The sequence below is a fragment of the Triticum aestivum genome, chromosome 7D (assembly GCF_018294505.1).
Source record: "Triticum aestivum cultivar Chinese Spring chromosome 7D, IWGSC CS RefSeq v2.1, whole genome shotgun sequence".
NCBI classification, from domain to species: domain Eukaryota; kingdom Viridiplantae; phylum Streptophyta; class Magnoliopsida; order Poales; family Poaceae; genus Triticum; species Triticum aestivum.
This window is the reverse complement of record NC_057814.1, coordinates 102722978-102740100: the sequence shown is the minus strand read 5'-3', so window position 1 is coordinate 102740100 and position 17123 is coordinate 102722978. Positions and strand designations below refer to the sequence as shown.

General features: G+C 45.6%; 1 protein-coding gene across 1 annotated transcript; it reads left to right on the top strand.

The window, feature by feature from the left end:
- Positions 1-4931: 4931 nt before the first annotated feature.
- On the top strand, positions 4932-6558 carry LOC123166947 (hydroxycinnamoyltransferase 4). The gene has a single exon (XM_044584769.1). It carries the CDS (start codon positions 5032-5034, stop codon positions 6319-6321), a length of 1290 nt encoding a protein of 429 aa, XP_044440704.1. The 5' UTR covers positions 4932-5031; the 3' UTR covers positions 6322-6558.
- The last annotated feature ends 10565 nt before the right edge of the window (positions 6559-17123 follow it).

Here is a 17123-nt window from a genome sequence, read left to right as displayed (position 1 = left end):
TTACCAGGATCTTATGCATGTAGCCTAAGGGAAATCTGACCATACAAGCTAGCGTACGTACATCATGTCATGTTTTTCTTTCGGAAATACTAACGCCCACACGTGTGGGCGTTTGCATCTCGCCCACACGCATGGATCAGCGTCGGTTTGAGTTTGCACGAGCTACGTAGGATTTGGCTGGTGTGTGGGCATTCATTCGGTCGCCCTCCGTTTCCACACGTAGAGGTGCTGGTGTGTGGGCGTTTAGCAGTTCGTCCACACGTCAGTTTTCAACACAAGGGGCTGGTGTGTGGGCGTTTATCAGTTCGCCCACACGCCCGTCTCCTCTCCCACACCCAAAGCTATCAGTTGCCATGTGTTTTGCAGGTACATGGCAACTGCCCTAGTATGCTTGTAAGCAGATGTCAACTCTCTCTTTACCCGAACATGTTATGTTGCCATATCTTTTTTGTAGTACTACATGGCAGCTGACTAGTGTTTAGTAGATGGCAACTCCTAAAGATTCACCGCGCCCACACACCCGTCTCCTCTCCCACACCCAAAGCTGTCAGTTGCCATGTGTTTTGCAGGGTACATGGACACTGCCCCTAGAGTGCTTGTAAACAGATGGCAACTCTCTCTTTACCCGAACATGTTATTTTGCCATGTCTTTTTGTAGTGCTACATGGCAACTGCCTAGTGTTAGTAGGTGGCAACTCCTAAAGTTTTCAAATCATGACAACTGTAGTAGACCAGACCACACATGGCAACAGCTGCAGTTGTCCAAAAATGGCATCTGGCACTTGACCTGAGATGGCAACTGCAGTTGAACAACCATGGCAACTGTAGTTGTCCGACATGGCAACTGTAGTTTAGCAACATGGCAACTGCAGTTAAACGAACATGGAAGAGGATCCGGACCATGGCAACTGCGGGGACGCATGGTGACTGTCACGCGGGGCATGCGAGACCATGAGGCAGGAGGCATGACGTACGGGCGTGTGGGTGTTATCTATTTTTCCTACACATAGGCGTGTGGGAGGGACCGCGAAGCAAAAAAAGAGGCGTGTGGGCATTACTTGTTTTGCCCACACGTAGGCGTGTGGGCTGGTTTTCTTAGACACCACACAAAACGTGTGGCCAGACCCCTTAACACCCACATGTGTGGGCATTATCAGCGTCCTTTTCTTTTTACGGGGGTACATCATATCATGTTGATGTCGCAATACAGAAAAGAAATCTAACCTGTCACGAAGCAACTATCTTGATCCATTGTTAATGTCGAACTGATAAATCTGACCATAGCAAACTATATTAGAGCATCTACAGTCGCACACCTCAAACCCGTCTTAAACGTTCGGGCGGACAGCCCGGTCACGAAAATTCGACCAAAATGGGCTCCTCAAACGCACACCTCATATCCAGCCAAAATATGAGGGCGCCTGGACGTGCCCAGGCGCGTCCGTCACGTCAGACTGGCGTCGGGATCCCACGCGAAATCATTCGGAAACCCGGCGGTCCGTCGAACGTCTCCTCGGGTGGGGGTGTCAACGCTGCCTGGCGCCGGTCCAGCTTGCCGCCTGAGGCCAAATCCGGCTATTTAAACCGGCCGGCGTCCCCCAACCCTAGCCCATCCACCTCCTCCCTCTCTGGGCCACCAGCCCGAGCCCATCCACCTCCTCTCTCCCGCTTCGACGCTCTTCCCATGCTCTCCGGCTTCGCCATGGTCCGGAAGAAGATAACCACCTATGCTATGCTCACGCCGGAGCGTCGGTACCACATCGAGCAGGAGATCCGAGCGAGGCGCGCCGCGCTCCCGCGCTCCCCACCCGCGTTGTTGCTGGGCTGCCTCGGGACTTGCTGGAGCCGGAGGAGGATGAGGAGGAGGAGGGAGAGGAGAAGTAGCGGGCTCCAATGGAGGTGGCGGATCCAGAGGACGACAAGGAGGCGGAGCAGCCGGAGCAGGAGGCGGAGTTCGATGTCGCCCAAGCGGATGAGATGGTGGAGCAGCAGGCCATCCTGGAGTCCATCCAGGATGAGGCATATGTGGAGGCCAACCGGCGGTTCATCCGGCAGGAACAGGCAGCGACCGACGCCCTCTTCGACGAGGTCGAAGCGGAGATGAATGCGGCGGCCGCCGCGGAGGAGCCGCAGGAGCCAGAGCTGCGGCTGCCGTCCATGTACCCGGCGCCGGGCACGGAGTAGTGGACATCTCCAACGAGGACTAGGCTAGTTGCTCTACGTAGTACGTAGGATTTTTTTTCTTTGCATGCTTTTGTATGGACTTAAGATTTCTAGTATGAGGTATCCGGATGCAGATGAGCAAATTTGATGCTTGACCGGCCAGTGTCCGCAGACGCGCTCGGACGCGTCCGCAGGCGTTTGAAGGCCCGAGTTTGCCTACTCCAGCTATAGATGCTCTTATATCATATTCATATCATATCAGCATACCATGCAGAAATTCGTTGGGGCATGTATTCAGTAAGTTTTAAGTTTCAATCATTCAAACTTACAATTTTTCATCTGAAGCAATTTTGCTCATTCTTACCAAGTTTTATAGATAAAAAATGAAGATATTTTTTTCGACCGTAGACGCAAAAGCCGTGATTTTATCGATCGCTTGTACTAAGTTTCGAGAGTTGGAACTTAACATTTATTTTCAGAATTTGTCAAAGTCTATTCAAAATGAAACTTATTTGAAAGTCGTCATCACGAGAAACATGAATATAAAAACAAAACTTAATTTGAACTTTTTATTCAAAAGATATGAAAGTTTGGAAATCGAAGGCCAACAGAAAAGGCACATGCGAGGGACACGGTGCCCCCGCACTTGCGTTCCACAAATCCGCTCCCACATTCATGTCGCAATATGGGGGGAAATTCCGAGGACCGGGACATTTTTTGCGAAAAAGATCAGATTTATAATAAAAGTTCACTGAAAGTGCAAAAAATGTCAATCATAATAAAAATTACATTGAGATTCTGAGACCAACGAACGACCACTACTGCTGCCAGAATGAGCCGCTGATGCGCCACTGTCGCTGCTCCCTTACCGGAGCCGGCTTGACCTTGTCGATAACAACTGGGAAGCCTTCGTGCTACTGCCTCCAGAACGAGCCGGCGACACGCCGTTGTCGCTACTCCTTTACCGGAGCCCGCTTGACCTTGTCTATGACAGACGGAAAGTCTTCGTGCTATTGCCGCCAGAACAAGCCACCGGTGCACCGCCGCCGCCGCTCCCTTACCGGAGCCGGCTTGACCCTGTCGGTGGCAGCTGGGAAGTCTTCATGCACATGCCCCTAAGGACCAGAGCCCTAGAGCTGCAGTCGTTGCCATTGAACCCTTGCATAGATTAGAAGCACCTACCAAATCTCGCCACGTGACGAGAAATTCAGACCTCACCGACCTAAGGAGACGGAAGAAATCTATGTCGGAGCTCCGTTGATTACATCAAGATGAATAAACTCGAGGATGATCGATGCTTTGAAGACGAACTCAAAGAAGAAGTGTCGCCATCCACCCGAGCGTCGCACCTGCGAGGACTAAAAACCTGACATAAACTACTAACCGGAGTGGAGGCACGGGAATTTCCCTCTCCGCCATCGGCTGCCGAAGCGGCAAGCACAAGGGAGGCGAATTCACAGGCTTACCGACGAAGCCTAGAGGGGAGAGTTTGTCCTATTCACCTATGGTTATGGGAGTCGTACGCAACGTAACATGTTTGTTCTTGGGCCGAGGACTAGGACATTTTAAAAATTAAGAAGTGAGCCAAGCTCACTGGATTGGGGATTGGATGTACAACCCTTCACCAAGGTTCAAGCTCTCATGGTTGCAATTTTGAGCACTTTTATTTCAAAAACAAACATCGTCGTACGAACCTCCCCTACCGTTTTCTTTATATATTTTAAACAACTTTTGATTAATATAACCATTTTTTTGCGGGGATAACCAATTTTGAATTGTCTTAGATAGCCAAGAGAAAAAGGTAAACATAGTAAGCATGGGTGAAATAGTCTCAAGCAGTGGCGTATCTAGGGGGTGGACAGGGTGGTCCATGGACCACCCTGGAATTTCCCCATAATCTATATAGCATAGAGAAAAATATATTTTTATAATAAATAAATATATTTATGTGAATATTTTGCATTGGTGGACCACCCTGGCATGTTGGGCTAGCTACGCCACTGGTCTCAAGCCATGATAAAATGAAATTGCAATACGGCCAAAAGGTAGACGGAGATAGAAAAGATCGGGCACTATAGTTTTAGCGTGTAGATAATTGTCTCTCTAGATTGAGCGGTGTACAATGTCTCGCTAATAACACGCTATAACATATTTTCACGGACGGCGTTATTTTGTATAACGCGCTATTTTTTTACCTGCCAGGTCATCGTTTCAGAATCGTTCTGGGCAGCGACCGAACTGAGCGAATCTTGACACAAATTTTAACCAAGTCTCAATCAAGCGATGTACTAACTTATAAGAAGAAGAAAGAAAAAAAGAAAAAGAAAAATTTGCACGAATCTCCGCGTGAGCAACACCGTTGTGCAAATTACCAACCCTCGTCCAATGAAATTTCAGTCCTCTGCCGTAAACTTCCTGTAAAGGAAGAGAACGACCTCTGATATCCCCCATTAATTCCATGAACTTTGAATTCCGTGTACTACGACGATGTAGAAAGTGCGCTCTGTCGGAGAAGTCGGGAGAAAACGTGTGTACTCTCCAGTGTCCAGTCGTCGTCTTCATTCTTAATTTACCCCCGCAGGAGAGTGAGAGAGACACGCCTAATCATGTCGTTCGGAGCTCCCAGCAGCTATCTGCTTTACCTTGCCCGGCCCGGCCGTCTTTACCAGTCATCGATTTTACACGGCCGCGTGGCTCTGATCTTGTGTACAGCGCAAATGCCACCAACCGCGCGCGCCATGGCCTCCATGGCGCCTTCCTGCTTCTATTTAAACCCGGCGGAACGCTCGTAGAAATCACAACGCCGACTGCCAACTGCCAACTTTCAACGTCACTTCACACTAGCTAGCTCGGTCAGCTCGGTTGGCAATGGCGATGGTGGAGGTGCTCTCGTCGGAGCTGGTCGTCCCGGCCGAGCAGACGCCGGGGGGCAGCATCTGGCTCTCCAACCTCGACCTCGCCGGGAGGAGAGGCTACACCCCCACGGTCTACTTCTTCCGCCCCAACGGCGACCCGGGCTTCTTCTCCGCCGACGCCATGAGGGACAGCCTCGCAAGGGCGCTCGTCGCCTTCTACCCGCTCGCCGGCCGCCTGGGCCTCGACGCCACCGGCCGCGTCCAGGTGGACTGCACCGCCGAGGGCGTGGTCTTCGTCACGGCCCGCTCCGAGCACTACGCGCTCGAGGAGCTGATGAACGAGTTCGTGCCGTGCGGCGAGATGCGGGACCTGCTCGTGCCGCCCACGCCGGCGCCCAACCCGCCCTGCGCCCTGCTCTTCGTGCAGATCACGCGCCTCCGCTGCGGCGGCCTGGTGCTCGGCCAGGCCATGCACCACTCCATCGTCGACGCGCGCGGCGCCGCGCACTTCTTCGAGACGTGGGCGAGCATCTCCCGCGGCGCAGGCGCGCCCACCGTGCCGCCATGCTTCGACCACACGCTGCTCGCCGCGCGCCCGCCGCAGTCGCGCGCGGTGCTGTACGACCACCCGGAGTACAAGCCGGAGCCGGAGCCGGTGGACCCCGTGTCGGCCTCCACGTACGCGAGCGCCATCGTCACGATGACCAAGGGCCAGGTGGGCGCGCTCAAGGCGCGGTGCCTCGGCGCGTCCACGTTCCGCGCCGTGGTGGCCCTGGTGTGGCAGTGCGTGTGCCGCGCCCGCGCGCTCCCGCCGACGGCCGAGACGCGGCTCTACTCCATGGTGGACATGCGCGCGCGCCTGGACCCGCAGCTCCCGGCTGGGTACTTCGGCAACGCGGTGATCCGCACGTCCGTGTCGGCCACGGTGGAGGAGGTGGTGTCGAGCCCGCTGGTCCACGCCGCGAGGCTGGCGCGCGCGGCGACGAGCCAGGGCGGCGATCACGCGAGGTCGCTGGTGGACTACCTGGAGGGCGTGGACACGATGAACCTGCCGCGCAGCGGCATCTCGCGCGCGCACCTCCGCGCCATCAGCTGGATGGGCATGACGCTCTCCGACGCCGACTTCGGGTGGGGCGCGCCGGCGTTCATGGGGCCGGCGCTCATGTACTACAGCGGCTTCGTGTACGTGATGAACGCGCCCGGCAAGGACGGCGCCCTCGCGCTGGTGCTGTCGCTGGAGCCCGAGAGCATGCCGGCGTTCAGGAAGGTGTTCGCCGACGAGCTGGCCCGCCTCGAGCTGTAGCATATATACGCATGCCGTAAATTAAGGACGTACTCCTACACACACTGCTGGCCTGTTGCCATGCATGCGTATACCCTGCATGCATGTACGTTCGCGTCGTGATTAATTTGCTCTTCGTTAATTACTACTCTATACTACATGTGTATGTGAATATGAACGTGTGGATGCTGCCATCTTACGACTTTACGAGAGCAAGTGTAATAAGACTGGAGAAATATTGGAGTTGGGCATGTGTAATCTCGGTCTCAGTCTCTCTAGCTAGCTAGCTAAGCCGAGTGTCTCGTGTTGATTGCTGCGTCTAAGCCGCCGCACCCCGCACCTTTTACACGTCGCTCTACTTTGAGATCTGGACGTTGCCGTGCGACGTTTGGGCAGGCATCATGGTACCCGGTGTGGCATCATGCGTATGTGTGCTTTAGCTGCTTGCCTGTGGGCCATCATGCATGCATGCACCGGCCAGCTCAGGATAAAAACAGAGGGGGTTGGCAACGGAGTGGGGTGGAGTGGGTGTCCTCCTCACCAAATCGATGGTCGTGGAAAATGAAGATCGCCGCATGAAAAGCCTAGGCAACCTGCGATATCCGCGGCGGCTGGCAAACGTCGGCATCATCATGATATACGTACTGTGCCCTCCGACAGAAGCTACTTGTCGACACTGTTTAACGAAAATAATGTTTCATTCTCTCATGTTATTCTGTGTCCTTTTCTAAAAAAAGGTTATTCATCTGTCCTTTTCTAAAAAAGGTTATTCATGTGTGTATATGCTGGTCCCATAAATTGCCTATCCTGTGGAGGCTCGAGGACATGACTTTTTTTACGATGGTGTTTACCTGGTTGGAGAATACAACAAGGAGATTTTCTGTCAGTACAAATGGCGATGTACTTCTTCGGAAAGGACCTGTATCATCCTAAGATGTCTTCTAAATTCTCGGTAAAACATCGTTTTCTTCTTCTTTCGGACTGTTTACTGCATGCGTCATGTTATTGAAAGAAAACTTGTCGAAGCTCTTGTATATCCGAGAGAACGGGACTCACAGGGTATTATCAATTGTTAAGCAGCCGTTTTTTCAGGAGAACAAGTTCATCATCTGAAGCCAAGAGTTATTCTACCATGGCCAAATTCATCCCATGGTTGGGCAACATAGAATGTCGATATGGACTTTCCTCGGAAGTGAATGGTTTTGCGGGTGGTTATTGCGATTAGTTATAGGCGAGCAAACTTTCCGCATTTGGCATGACAACATGAGCTTGTTTTTTTTTCAAAAATTCATCAAATAGTTGCATGTTGCATCGTACACCACTTGTTGGTTGTACTGTACACCTGTTCCCGACGTACATATGAATTTATGTTCGATCTTTTAATCTTTTGTTTAGTTTATGAGTAAGATTCCTACCGTGTTCCATGTAAGCCGTCTGAAAAAAATCATCTCTGGGTAGGTTGATTTTCTGGGCCATTAGATTAATATCAAATGGTCATCCTTATTTTTACTTCCTCTTCCAACCGTTCCTCCTCACACAAAATTGACTTATTTAAATTATAAATTCAGTCAACTTACATATAGCCAATCCTTATTTTCTGGCCTGCGTGTGTGCGTGCGTACGTACGTCCGTACCTATATATAAGTTATATATGTAACTTACGCGCGTGCACCTACCATCCTAGTCTCGTCAATGGCGTCGTATGTGTTGCTTGCGCACACGTATGCATGTAGCCATATCAAACCCATTTTGTGTACAAAGCCAATCATCTTTTATATTATATAATAACAACCAAAGAAAGCACACGGTTTACGCAAGGTTTGGTATGCCTATTTCTTTTTCTGGCTATTTTTATGTCTTGTAGCGTCTTCTGACAGTGTACGGCGGACCAGAACCTTTTAAATTACGTTGAATGAATCTTTTTCAGGAAAATTAAGTACCTACTAATCTAACTACCGAAGCACAGGAAAAATAAAAATACTAATTCTACTGTAATCCACTCCTTTTGGAATGTAAACTTAATTAGCTAGATAATGCTAGGATAACTGGGTCGAGCTATAAAGAAAACCTACAAAGGGGCAGGTGGATATATAGGGTAGGCAGAGATCCAAACAAGGTGGTTGAGGTGAAAGAGAGGGACAGTTTTGTACTACTAGCCTGCTTCGACGTCGTCTTGAAGAACTTCTTGTCCCATTGTACCTTATATGTTAACACCTCCTTATGTGCCAATCACTACTGCAGTAACAAACTTCTACCAACCCCCGTTCCTTTGTTTGTCGGAATCAAATCTTTGACTTAAGTGAATCCTTGACTGCATCCATGCATGATTGGCTGCACTAGCTTAGCTAGTCTTCTACTTCACTCCCAAGAAAGGTCCATCATAATTTTGACGATAAAAAATGGTTGGAATATTTTTATAAGCATATGGAGGCGTGGACATGAAAGTTAAATTTGTATGAACTAAAATAAAAAAATGTATGAACTAAAAGAAAATTTGCATTAACTACATATTTTTAGTAATGGAAGTCTTCCAAGCTAAACAACATACAGAGTGAAGATATTTGAATTATATCTTGCTAGGAGGACGACCTGAGTTATTTTATAATAAATGATGAAAATTTAGCTTTGTTTGTTTGTTTTAGAAATTGTGGAGACATGGCCATATAGACATCGATTAGATAGGACACACCATTTTTATGTGTCTGATACCTCGGTTGAAACATCTTCTTTGCAAAAGATCTATTTCTATCAGGTTTTTTTTTTGAGAAATTCTATTTCTATCGGGTGCAGCCATGGAAGTGAGATACACAAAAGAAAACAATACACTAAGTTTTTTTTGAAAAGTAACAATACACTAAGTTTACAAAGGAGGGAGGACATTAGAAGTTTTGGTAACCGACCTTTTAATACCCTTTTTGTTTGTGCCACGGGTTATCAACATGCACATGTGGTGAAAACGTAGCCAGTCAGATGACACGATGTCCCAAGTTTGAATCTGAATGAGACTCTTTAGCTCTGTTATCGGTGACCGCTTTTCATTGGCAAAGATCTGACCTGGACATGGTAGACTTATCTATGTCATCATGGTCTCGGGAATCAAGTGATAGGTCTTGTGTTCCATATGTCAGATCCAGATTCTGAATCTAGGACAGATTAGGACTGACTGGCACATATGCCCGTGCGTTGCAACGGGAGAACAAATATTGCATGCCTTTAACTCAATAACCATATCTCAAGACTTCCACAGGTGATGTCATATATTTCAACACGGCGCCACACCCCTGCCGCCTCTTATACTTCTTCCGCCCTTGTTGATAGTTGACGCATTGTCCACTTGATCATAACACGTCCGAAAGTTGTCAATCCTGAGGCGGTCAGCTCGGCCACTGCACGACACACCTGTCATTGAAGTGTACCAATGCAAGGGGATGTTTAAAGCTTTTAAAACTATAATCTCATCAAGTTGGCGTAAGGGACGCCCTGCGCAATCTACTCCTCGCACCTGGTCCATGGATCGTCTCTCATAAGGATTGACAACAATCAGTAGCGGGAAAACACTACCAAACACTTCCATAATTTTTTGGGATATATAAGACATGCACCTTCTATGAAGACAATTTATTTTGTATATACCTAAAGACAATTGTCTTGTTTTCTTCTTGCATGTATAATTCTTTGTCGTATACTTCACAGGCCATCTAGGTATATATGCTTCCCGCGTGTGTGCTAACCTGTGTACATAATGTTAGTCCAAGTAATGTGCAATTCTATTTGGACTATGGATGGTGTTCATTTCTTTTCTAGGTTTATGTCGTAGTAGTTATTACCATGCTTCCCGCGAGTATGCTAACACGTGTAAATATGTTAGTCCAAAAATGTCGTATCCAATTTGGACTATGGATGGTGTTCGTTTCCTTTCCGGCTTTTATGTCGGGTAGAGTAGTTAGTACCACTCTACCAGTGTGTGAAAGACACAAACAAACACCAAATCCTCTTCATGTTTTTTTCTTGAGACTTTCAAGCATGGTGTTGAGTTATTTTCAAAGTCACCACTCACGTTTTTCTATCTTGAGCCTTTCAACCTGGCACGTGCATGGCGAGTTTGAATTATTCACATCCTCTTCTCTTAGTCCCTCCAGCTATTTTTAAATTATTCACGTCCTCATGAACCGTTTAATAGCCCACATAATAGCAGCCCATATTATATATAGAAAGTTAATTATCCTCTCTTTCCAGCAGCCCATATTTATCGTCTCTTCCCTTCCTTGTTTTCCCTTAGCTTAGCCACCTCTTTCCTTTCTTAGCCTCTACATATATATTTCCTTCCTTATCCTCTCTTCGTTCCACGATCTCTTCTCTGTCATAATCCTCGAGACCTCTTCCTGATACCGAGGGAACTGAGAGACGTATATAAGTTGGGTATATTGTATGTAAGGGAGCGAGGTGGGATAATTTAACAACGCAATCAACTTTGATTCCTACACACAACAGGTGCTAGTTCAGTTGGGCACAACATTGTTTACTTACCTGGAGGTTGTGAGTTTGATACCTTCATCAGCTTATATTTTTTCTGATACGTGGGCCAGAATTGTTGGGCCATGGACGAACTGGGCAGATGTCCAATTTGGCCCAGGAGATATGAGTACGATAGCCAAGTCACGTACGGAGAAAAACTAACTGAAATGAAAAAAGTACTGCGGGTTCAATTGTTAACAACTTCAGGGATTTTTTTGTAAAAACGCCACGACGGTGAACCCGACAAAGTCAATCCGTGCTTTATTATTATAGGGAAAGATATATCCATGGCGCTATCCCTAGTATAGCATCATGTGGAGCCCCTGCGCACGTCCTGCCCTCCCGCGTGCCCCTATTGGGCTGGCCCACGAACGAGCTGGGATGCCCTCCTTTTTCATTTCTTCTTTTGCTTTTTATTTTTTTCTGTTTTTATTTTTCTTCCTTAAAATAATTTGTGATTTCAAAAAAATGATTTCGGGAAAACATTCCTGAACTCATAAAATGTTCACGGATTAACAAAACTGTTCATGATTTTAAAAAAATGTCCGTGTATTGAACAAATGTTCATAAATTTGAACAATTTTTTTTTACAAATTCAGTAAATATTCATGATTTTTTGCAAAATTTTCAGAAAGAAAATTATCGTGAATTACAAAAAATGTTTACAGATTCAAAAGGTTCATGCGTTTCAAGAAAATATTCGTCAAACCAAAATGTTCATGCATTTCAAAAAATATTCGTTAAACAAAAATGTTCACGAGTTTCCAAAAAATGTTAACGAATTCAAAAAATGTTCGCAGTGTTTTTAAATGAACATGTTTTGAATTCTGGTGAACAAAATTTAAATTTGTTTGAAGTTTTTTGAATTGCTATGAATTTTGACGAACAAAACATAAATTCAATGAGCATTATTTTGAATTTAATGAAGAGAATAGTAACCTGTGAATATTTTTTGAATTCCATGAACATTTTTGGAAAATCATTTTTTGAATTCCACAAACATTTTTGGAAATTTTGTGAACATCTTTTTAATTTGATGAGCATTTTCTGATTTCGATGAACAAAATTTTGAATTTGATGAACACCATCTGAATTCGGAAAATGTTCACCAATTTGAAAATAAAATCAAATTAAAAAATCTCCAATTTGAACACACTATTACCAGATTGCAGAAAATGTTTTTTGAATTTGAAAAGAAAAAAAGAAAAAGGAAACAAAAATTATAAAGACAAAGGAAAAAACTAAAAAGAGAAAAGAGAAAAGGAAGAACAAGCAAACCGGTCCGGGAGGTTCGGGAACCTTCCCAAAACAGGAAATGGCTAGCTGGGGTGGCCCAAAATATGCAGCGCGAGGAGGGGGTGCACGCGCGGTCGCTAGGCTGCGACCCCGGTGCAAAATAGGGTCCGCCCTCCATAGAGCCGCAACCTTGCGAGGGGGTCGTACAGAGACTTGTGTCTTTTTAGCTGCAAGCCCATCAGGCCCGTATTGCCCAAAATAGTCGCCAGAGCAGCAACCCAACATGGATAGCGCTCACTAAGAAGGATTCGAAGCTAATCGGACGACTGAAAGCGTCCAAATTGATGATCCGACGCCAACACAAATTACTGGCTTGAGAGGGCTGGAAAGTTGCACAGTTATACTAATTCTTTAAATTTAGACGTGGAATAGTTGAACATGATCCTCGCGTGGTGAGTAGATAAAAGAAGGAGAAAACTTAGTTGACATGGATGATTCCCCCGCCCCCCTAAAAAGGAACCACGAACGTGGTAGATTATAGTTAGCCATTCAGTTCGAGTATGCACCCGGCCTGAGAAAATTACAAAACCAAAGGATAACAAGCTAAAGACTTCTCTTCGCACGCCACACCCGATTTCCATCCCTATGCTGACATGTCAACCCGTAACTTTATCTATGTATAAACTATTCCATAGTTGTAGCATCTCTCCCGTTTGAGTCATACGACTATTGCATAAAGCTAGTCACAAGCGGACGTGGAGTATCTCCACTCGAGCTCAAATGCTCTCGAGTGAACAATTAAATCAAAGAAAATAGTAAAAAAAATTGAAAAAAATCCCCAAAAATTATGGTAACCTTTGATAAATGTTTTACGTGCTTGCAATTTTTTTTTACCATAAATGAACATTCCTGTAAGTTGTGACAAAAAAAACAAAATTGATCTCCAAAAGTGCTATTTTTGAAAGCATTTTGGAGTATTGATTTTTTCTTTTTTGTTCCGAATTCCACAAAACTCATTGTCGTGATGAAAATTTTCAAGCATAGAAAACATTTGTCAAAGGTTACGTAAAAAAATCAGAATTTCTGATTTTTTTTTCCCATTTTGTTTTGATTTTACTGTTCACCTGAGCTCATTTTAGCTCGGGAGCAGAAGGACACTTTCAGTCATAAGCTAGCTAATTAGCTAGCTGTATATGAGTTAGTGATCATCCATTCGTTTTTCAAGGAGTCGTCCTTGCTTTTAAATGTAGTCTCAAAGAAAAAAGAGGAATATTTTTTATGAAAATAAAAAAGGGTTGTAGCTAGCTATATGTTGGGGAACGTAGCAATAATTCAAAATTTTCCTACGTGTCACCAAGATCAATCTAGGAGATGCTAGCAACGAGAGAGAGGTAGTGCATCTTCATACCCTTGAAGATCGCTAAGCGGAAGCGTTACAAGAACGCGATTGATGGAGTCGTACTCGCGGCGATTCAAATCGCAGAAGATCCGATCTAGCGCCGAACGGACAGCGCCTCCGCGTTCAACACACGTACAGCCCGGGACGTCTCCTCCTTCTTGATCCAGCAAGGGGAGAGGAGAAGTTGAGGGAGAACTCCAGCAGCACGACGGCATGGTGGCAATGGAGCTCGTGGTTCTCCGGCAGGGCTTCGCCAAGCACTACGGAGGAGGAGGAGATGTATGAGGAGGAAGGGGCTGTGCCAAAGGAAGGGTGTGGCTACCCTCCCACCCCCTCACTATATATAGGGGGGAGGGGAGAGGGGGCCGGCCCCTCTAGATGGATCTAGAGGAGGAGGCGGCGGCCAGGGGAAACCCTAGATGGGTTTGGACGCCCCCACCCCCTAGGAAACTTGCCCCCAAAGCCGGGAGGGGCGGCTGCCCTAGGGGTGGCGCCCCCACCTCTCCTGGTTACGTGAGAGGGGCTAGGAGGGGCGCACAGCCCCTTAGTGGGCTGGTTTGCCCCTTCCCCTTGGCCCATAAGGCCCCCCAACGCTTGCCGGGGCCTCCGAAACCCCTTTCGGACATGCTGGCCATAGCCTGGTACCCCCGGAACAATTCCGGACTCCAATACCCTTCGTCCAATATACCGATCTTCACCTCCGGACCATTCCGGAGCTCCTCGTCATGTCCGGGATCTCATCCGGGACTCCGAACAACCTTCGATAACCACATACTATTTCCCATAACAACTCTAGCGTCACCGAACCTTAAGTGTGTAGACTCTACGGGTTCGGGAACCATGCAGACATGACCGAGACACCTCTCCGGCCAATAACCAATAGCGGGATCTGGATACCCATATTGGCTCCCACATGTTCCACGATGATCTCATCGGATGAACCACGATGTCGGGGATTCAATCAATCCCGTATACAATTCCCTTTGTCTATGGGTATGTTACTTGCCCGAGATTCGATCGTCGGTATCCCAATACCTCGTTCAATCTCGTTACCGGCAAGTCTCTTTACTCGTTCCGTAACGCATGATCCCATGGCTAACTCATTAGTCACATTGAGCTCATTATGATGATGCATTACCGAGTGGGCCCAGAAATACCTCTCCGTCATACGGAGTGACAAATCCCAGTCTCGATTCGTGCCAACCCAACAGACACTTTCGGAGATACCTGTAGTGTACCTTTATAGCCACCCAGTTACGTTGTGACGTTTGGTACACCCAAAGCATTCCTACGGTATCCGGGAGTTGCACAATCTCATGGTCTAAGGAAATGATACTTGACATTAGAAAAGCTCTTAGCAAACGAACTACACGATCTTGTGCTATGCTTAGGATTGGGTCTTGTCCATCACATCATTCTCCTAGTGATGTGATCCCGTTATCAATGACATCCAATGTCCATGGTCAGGAAACCATAACCATCTATTGATCAACGAGCTAGTCAACTAGAGGCTTACTAGGGACATGTTGTGGTCTATGTATTCACACATGTATTACGGTTTCCAGTTAATACAATTATAGCATGAACAATGGACAATTATCATGAACAAGGAAATATAATAATAACCATTTTATTATTGCCTCTAGGGCATATTTCCAACACTATATATGGCAAAAACAGTAATTTTGACCAAGGACATGTTTTGTCGCTAGTTGCACACAAGGCAGCTCAGAAAGATCGACTTTCATGGCAAAAATGCTCAAAAGCGATCCGACAATCCACCTTACTTAACACCACTGGCCACTTTTGACGCCGGGGTCATGGTCGCCACCTCGCTACACAATAGCTCCAAGAGTTTGTCTATTCCTTAGTCGACTAAAATTGTCTTACATCTCAGTCGATGTGTTTTATACAAGCAATGGTTTTTCATCATTCATGATATCTACCAAACAAAGGGTGTCGGTGTGTTTGCATTGGTGGGATACAATTTTTGTTAGGTTGGCAGAGGCAGAAGGTTTGAACAAGAAAATCTCTAGGAGGGCCATGTATGACCATGTTGTTCACAAAAGCCTTGCGCTCTCAGAACTATAAAGTACCCCCCCCCCCCACCTAAGAAACATTTCAGGAAGTTCATGGTTGTGTATTAGACATGCATGCATGGGCCATCCTATGGAAAGAAATAAACTAGAAATAAGACAATATAAAACAAAATTCTAACATCGGTAAAACAATCCAAGATGGATAAATATATCAATTTAATACTCGTGTCATATATTTAGTAATAAAATTTACAACTTACACTTATTCATTTGTGCAAGCCCTTGCCACAAAATTGGACAAGAGCAAAAGAAAACATCCATTAGCAATATGATGTATTTAAAAAATAATAATCCGGATAAAAAGACATGCAACTCCATGTGTAAAATAAAGTGTAGCCATGAAAAAAAGAACAAGTATTTCCTTTGATTCTTATAGCCTTAGGATCTTCAACATAAAGAAGAGAGGATGTAAAAAGGAAAGAGGATTCGCCATGCTACCATAGCAACAAACACTTTTGATTCAGAGGAGATTGACCAGATCGCCTTCTTGAGGCTCTCTAGGCTTATCGGACTGCAAGAGCACAATGAGGAATTGTCCGTACTAGATCGACTCAACAATACCAAATCTACCATGAGACTCTCTTCTCTTCATGGTTGTCTGTAAAAAAAAGAGTCTCTTTAGTCCCGAACCCTATGGATATGACTTTTTGGCTCAACACCCTACTCTCGACGTTTGCTCGGGGCGGGATGCTATGAAATAGTTGGAAGCAGATGCAACATTAAAGAAAATCAACCAAGTAGCCTTAAGTCGTGCCACTATGTCCTAACAGTAAGGGATTTTCCAAACAAGAACATATACCACCCATCAGTTTTACTATAAAAATATAAAACAAATAATTGAAGATGACAAGTTGCATATTTTTTATATGACCATTTGCACACAGAGATAAAAGTGCAACTCTGTTGTATAAAAAAGTGCAAACATGAAAAAAAGGAACAAGATTAAATACGAAAATACATTACCAATCAATCTTACAATTTTTTTTAGAAAGGGACACTATAATTAAATTAAAGCAGAGAAGTTTTATATTTTAGATATGGTCAGTTGCACATGAAATATATGTGCAACTCCCATGTATAAAAAGTGCTACCCTGGAGAAAAAACAAGAGAAAATAAGAGGATGCAATTTCAAACACTATTATTCAATATATCAAAATAACATGAAAGTTGTAGATTTTAGATATGATCAGTTGCTTGAAACGAAATGTACAACTCCAGTGCAATAAAAAGTGCAACCATGAAACAAAATAGAATAAGGAAGACATGACACAAAATGCTCCAGATAAAAAAACTTAACCGGTAGTTACTCCAGCAACACCAACATATATTTCTTTGGGAAAAGCAGGAACTTGATTTTATTGATAAGTGCAACTAGCGAACAATTAGGGAGCAAAAATACATAGAGCATGTAAAAAATTGGTTGCGCTTTTACAGATAAAAAGTGTAGCTTGAGTTCATTGAAAAGTGTAACTAGTGCATAATCAGAAGAAGAAAACTACATATAGCTAGTAAAAAACTAGTTTGTGCTTTAAAGAAATGGGTGGTTGCACTTTATTTTGAAGTGCAACTTGAG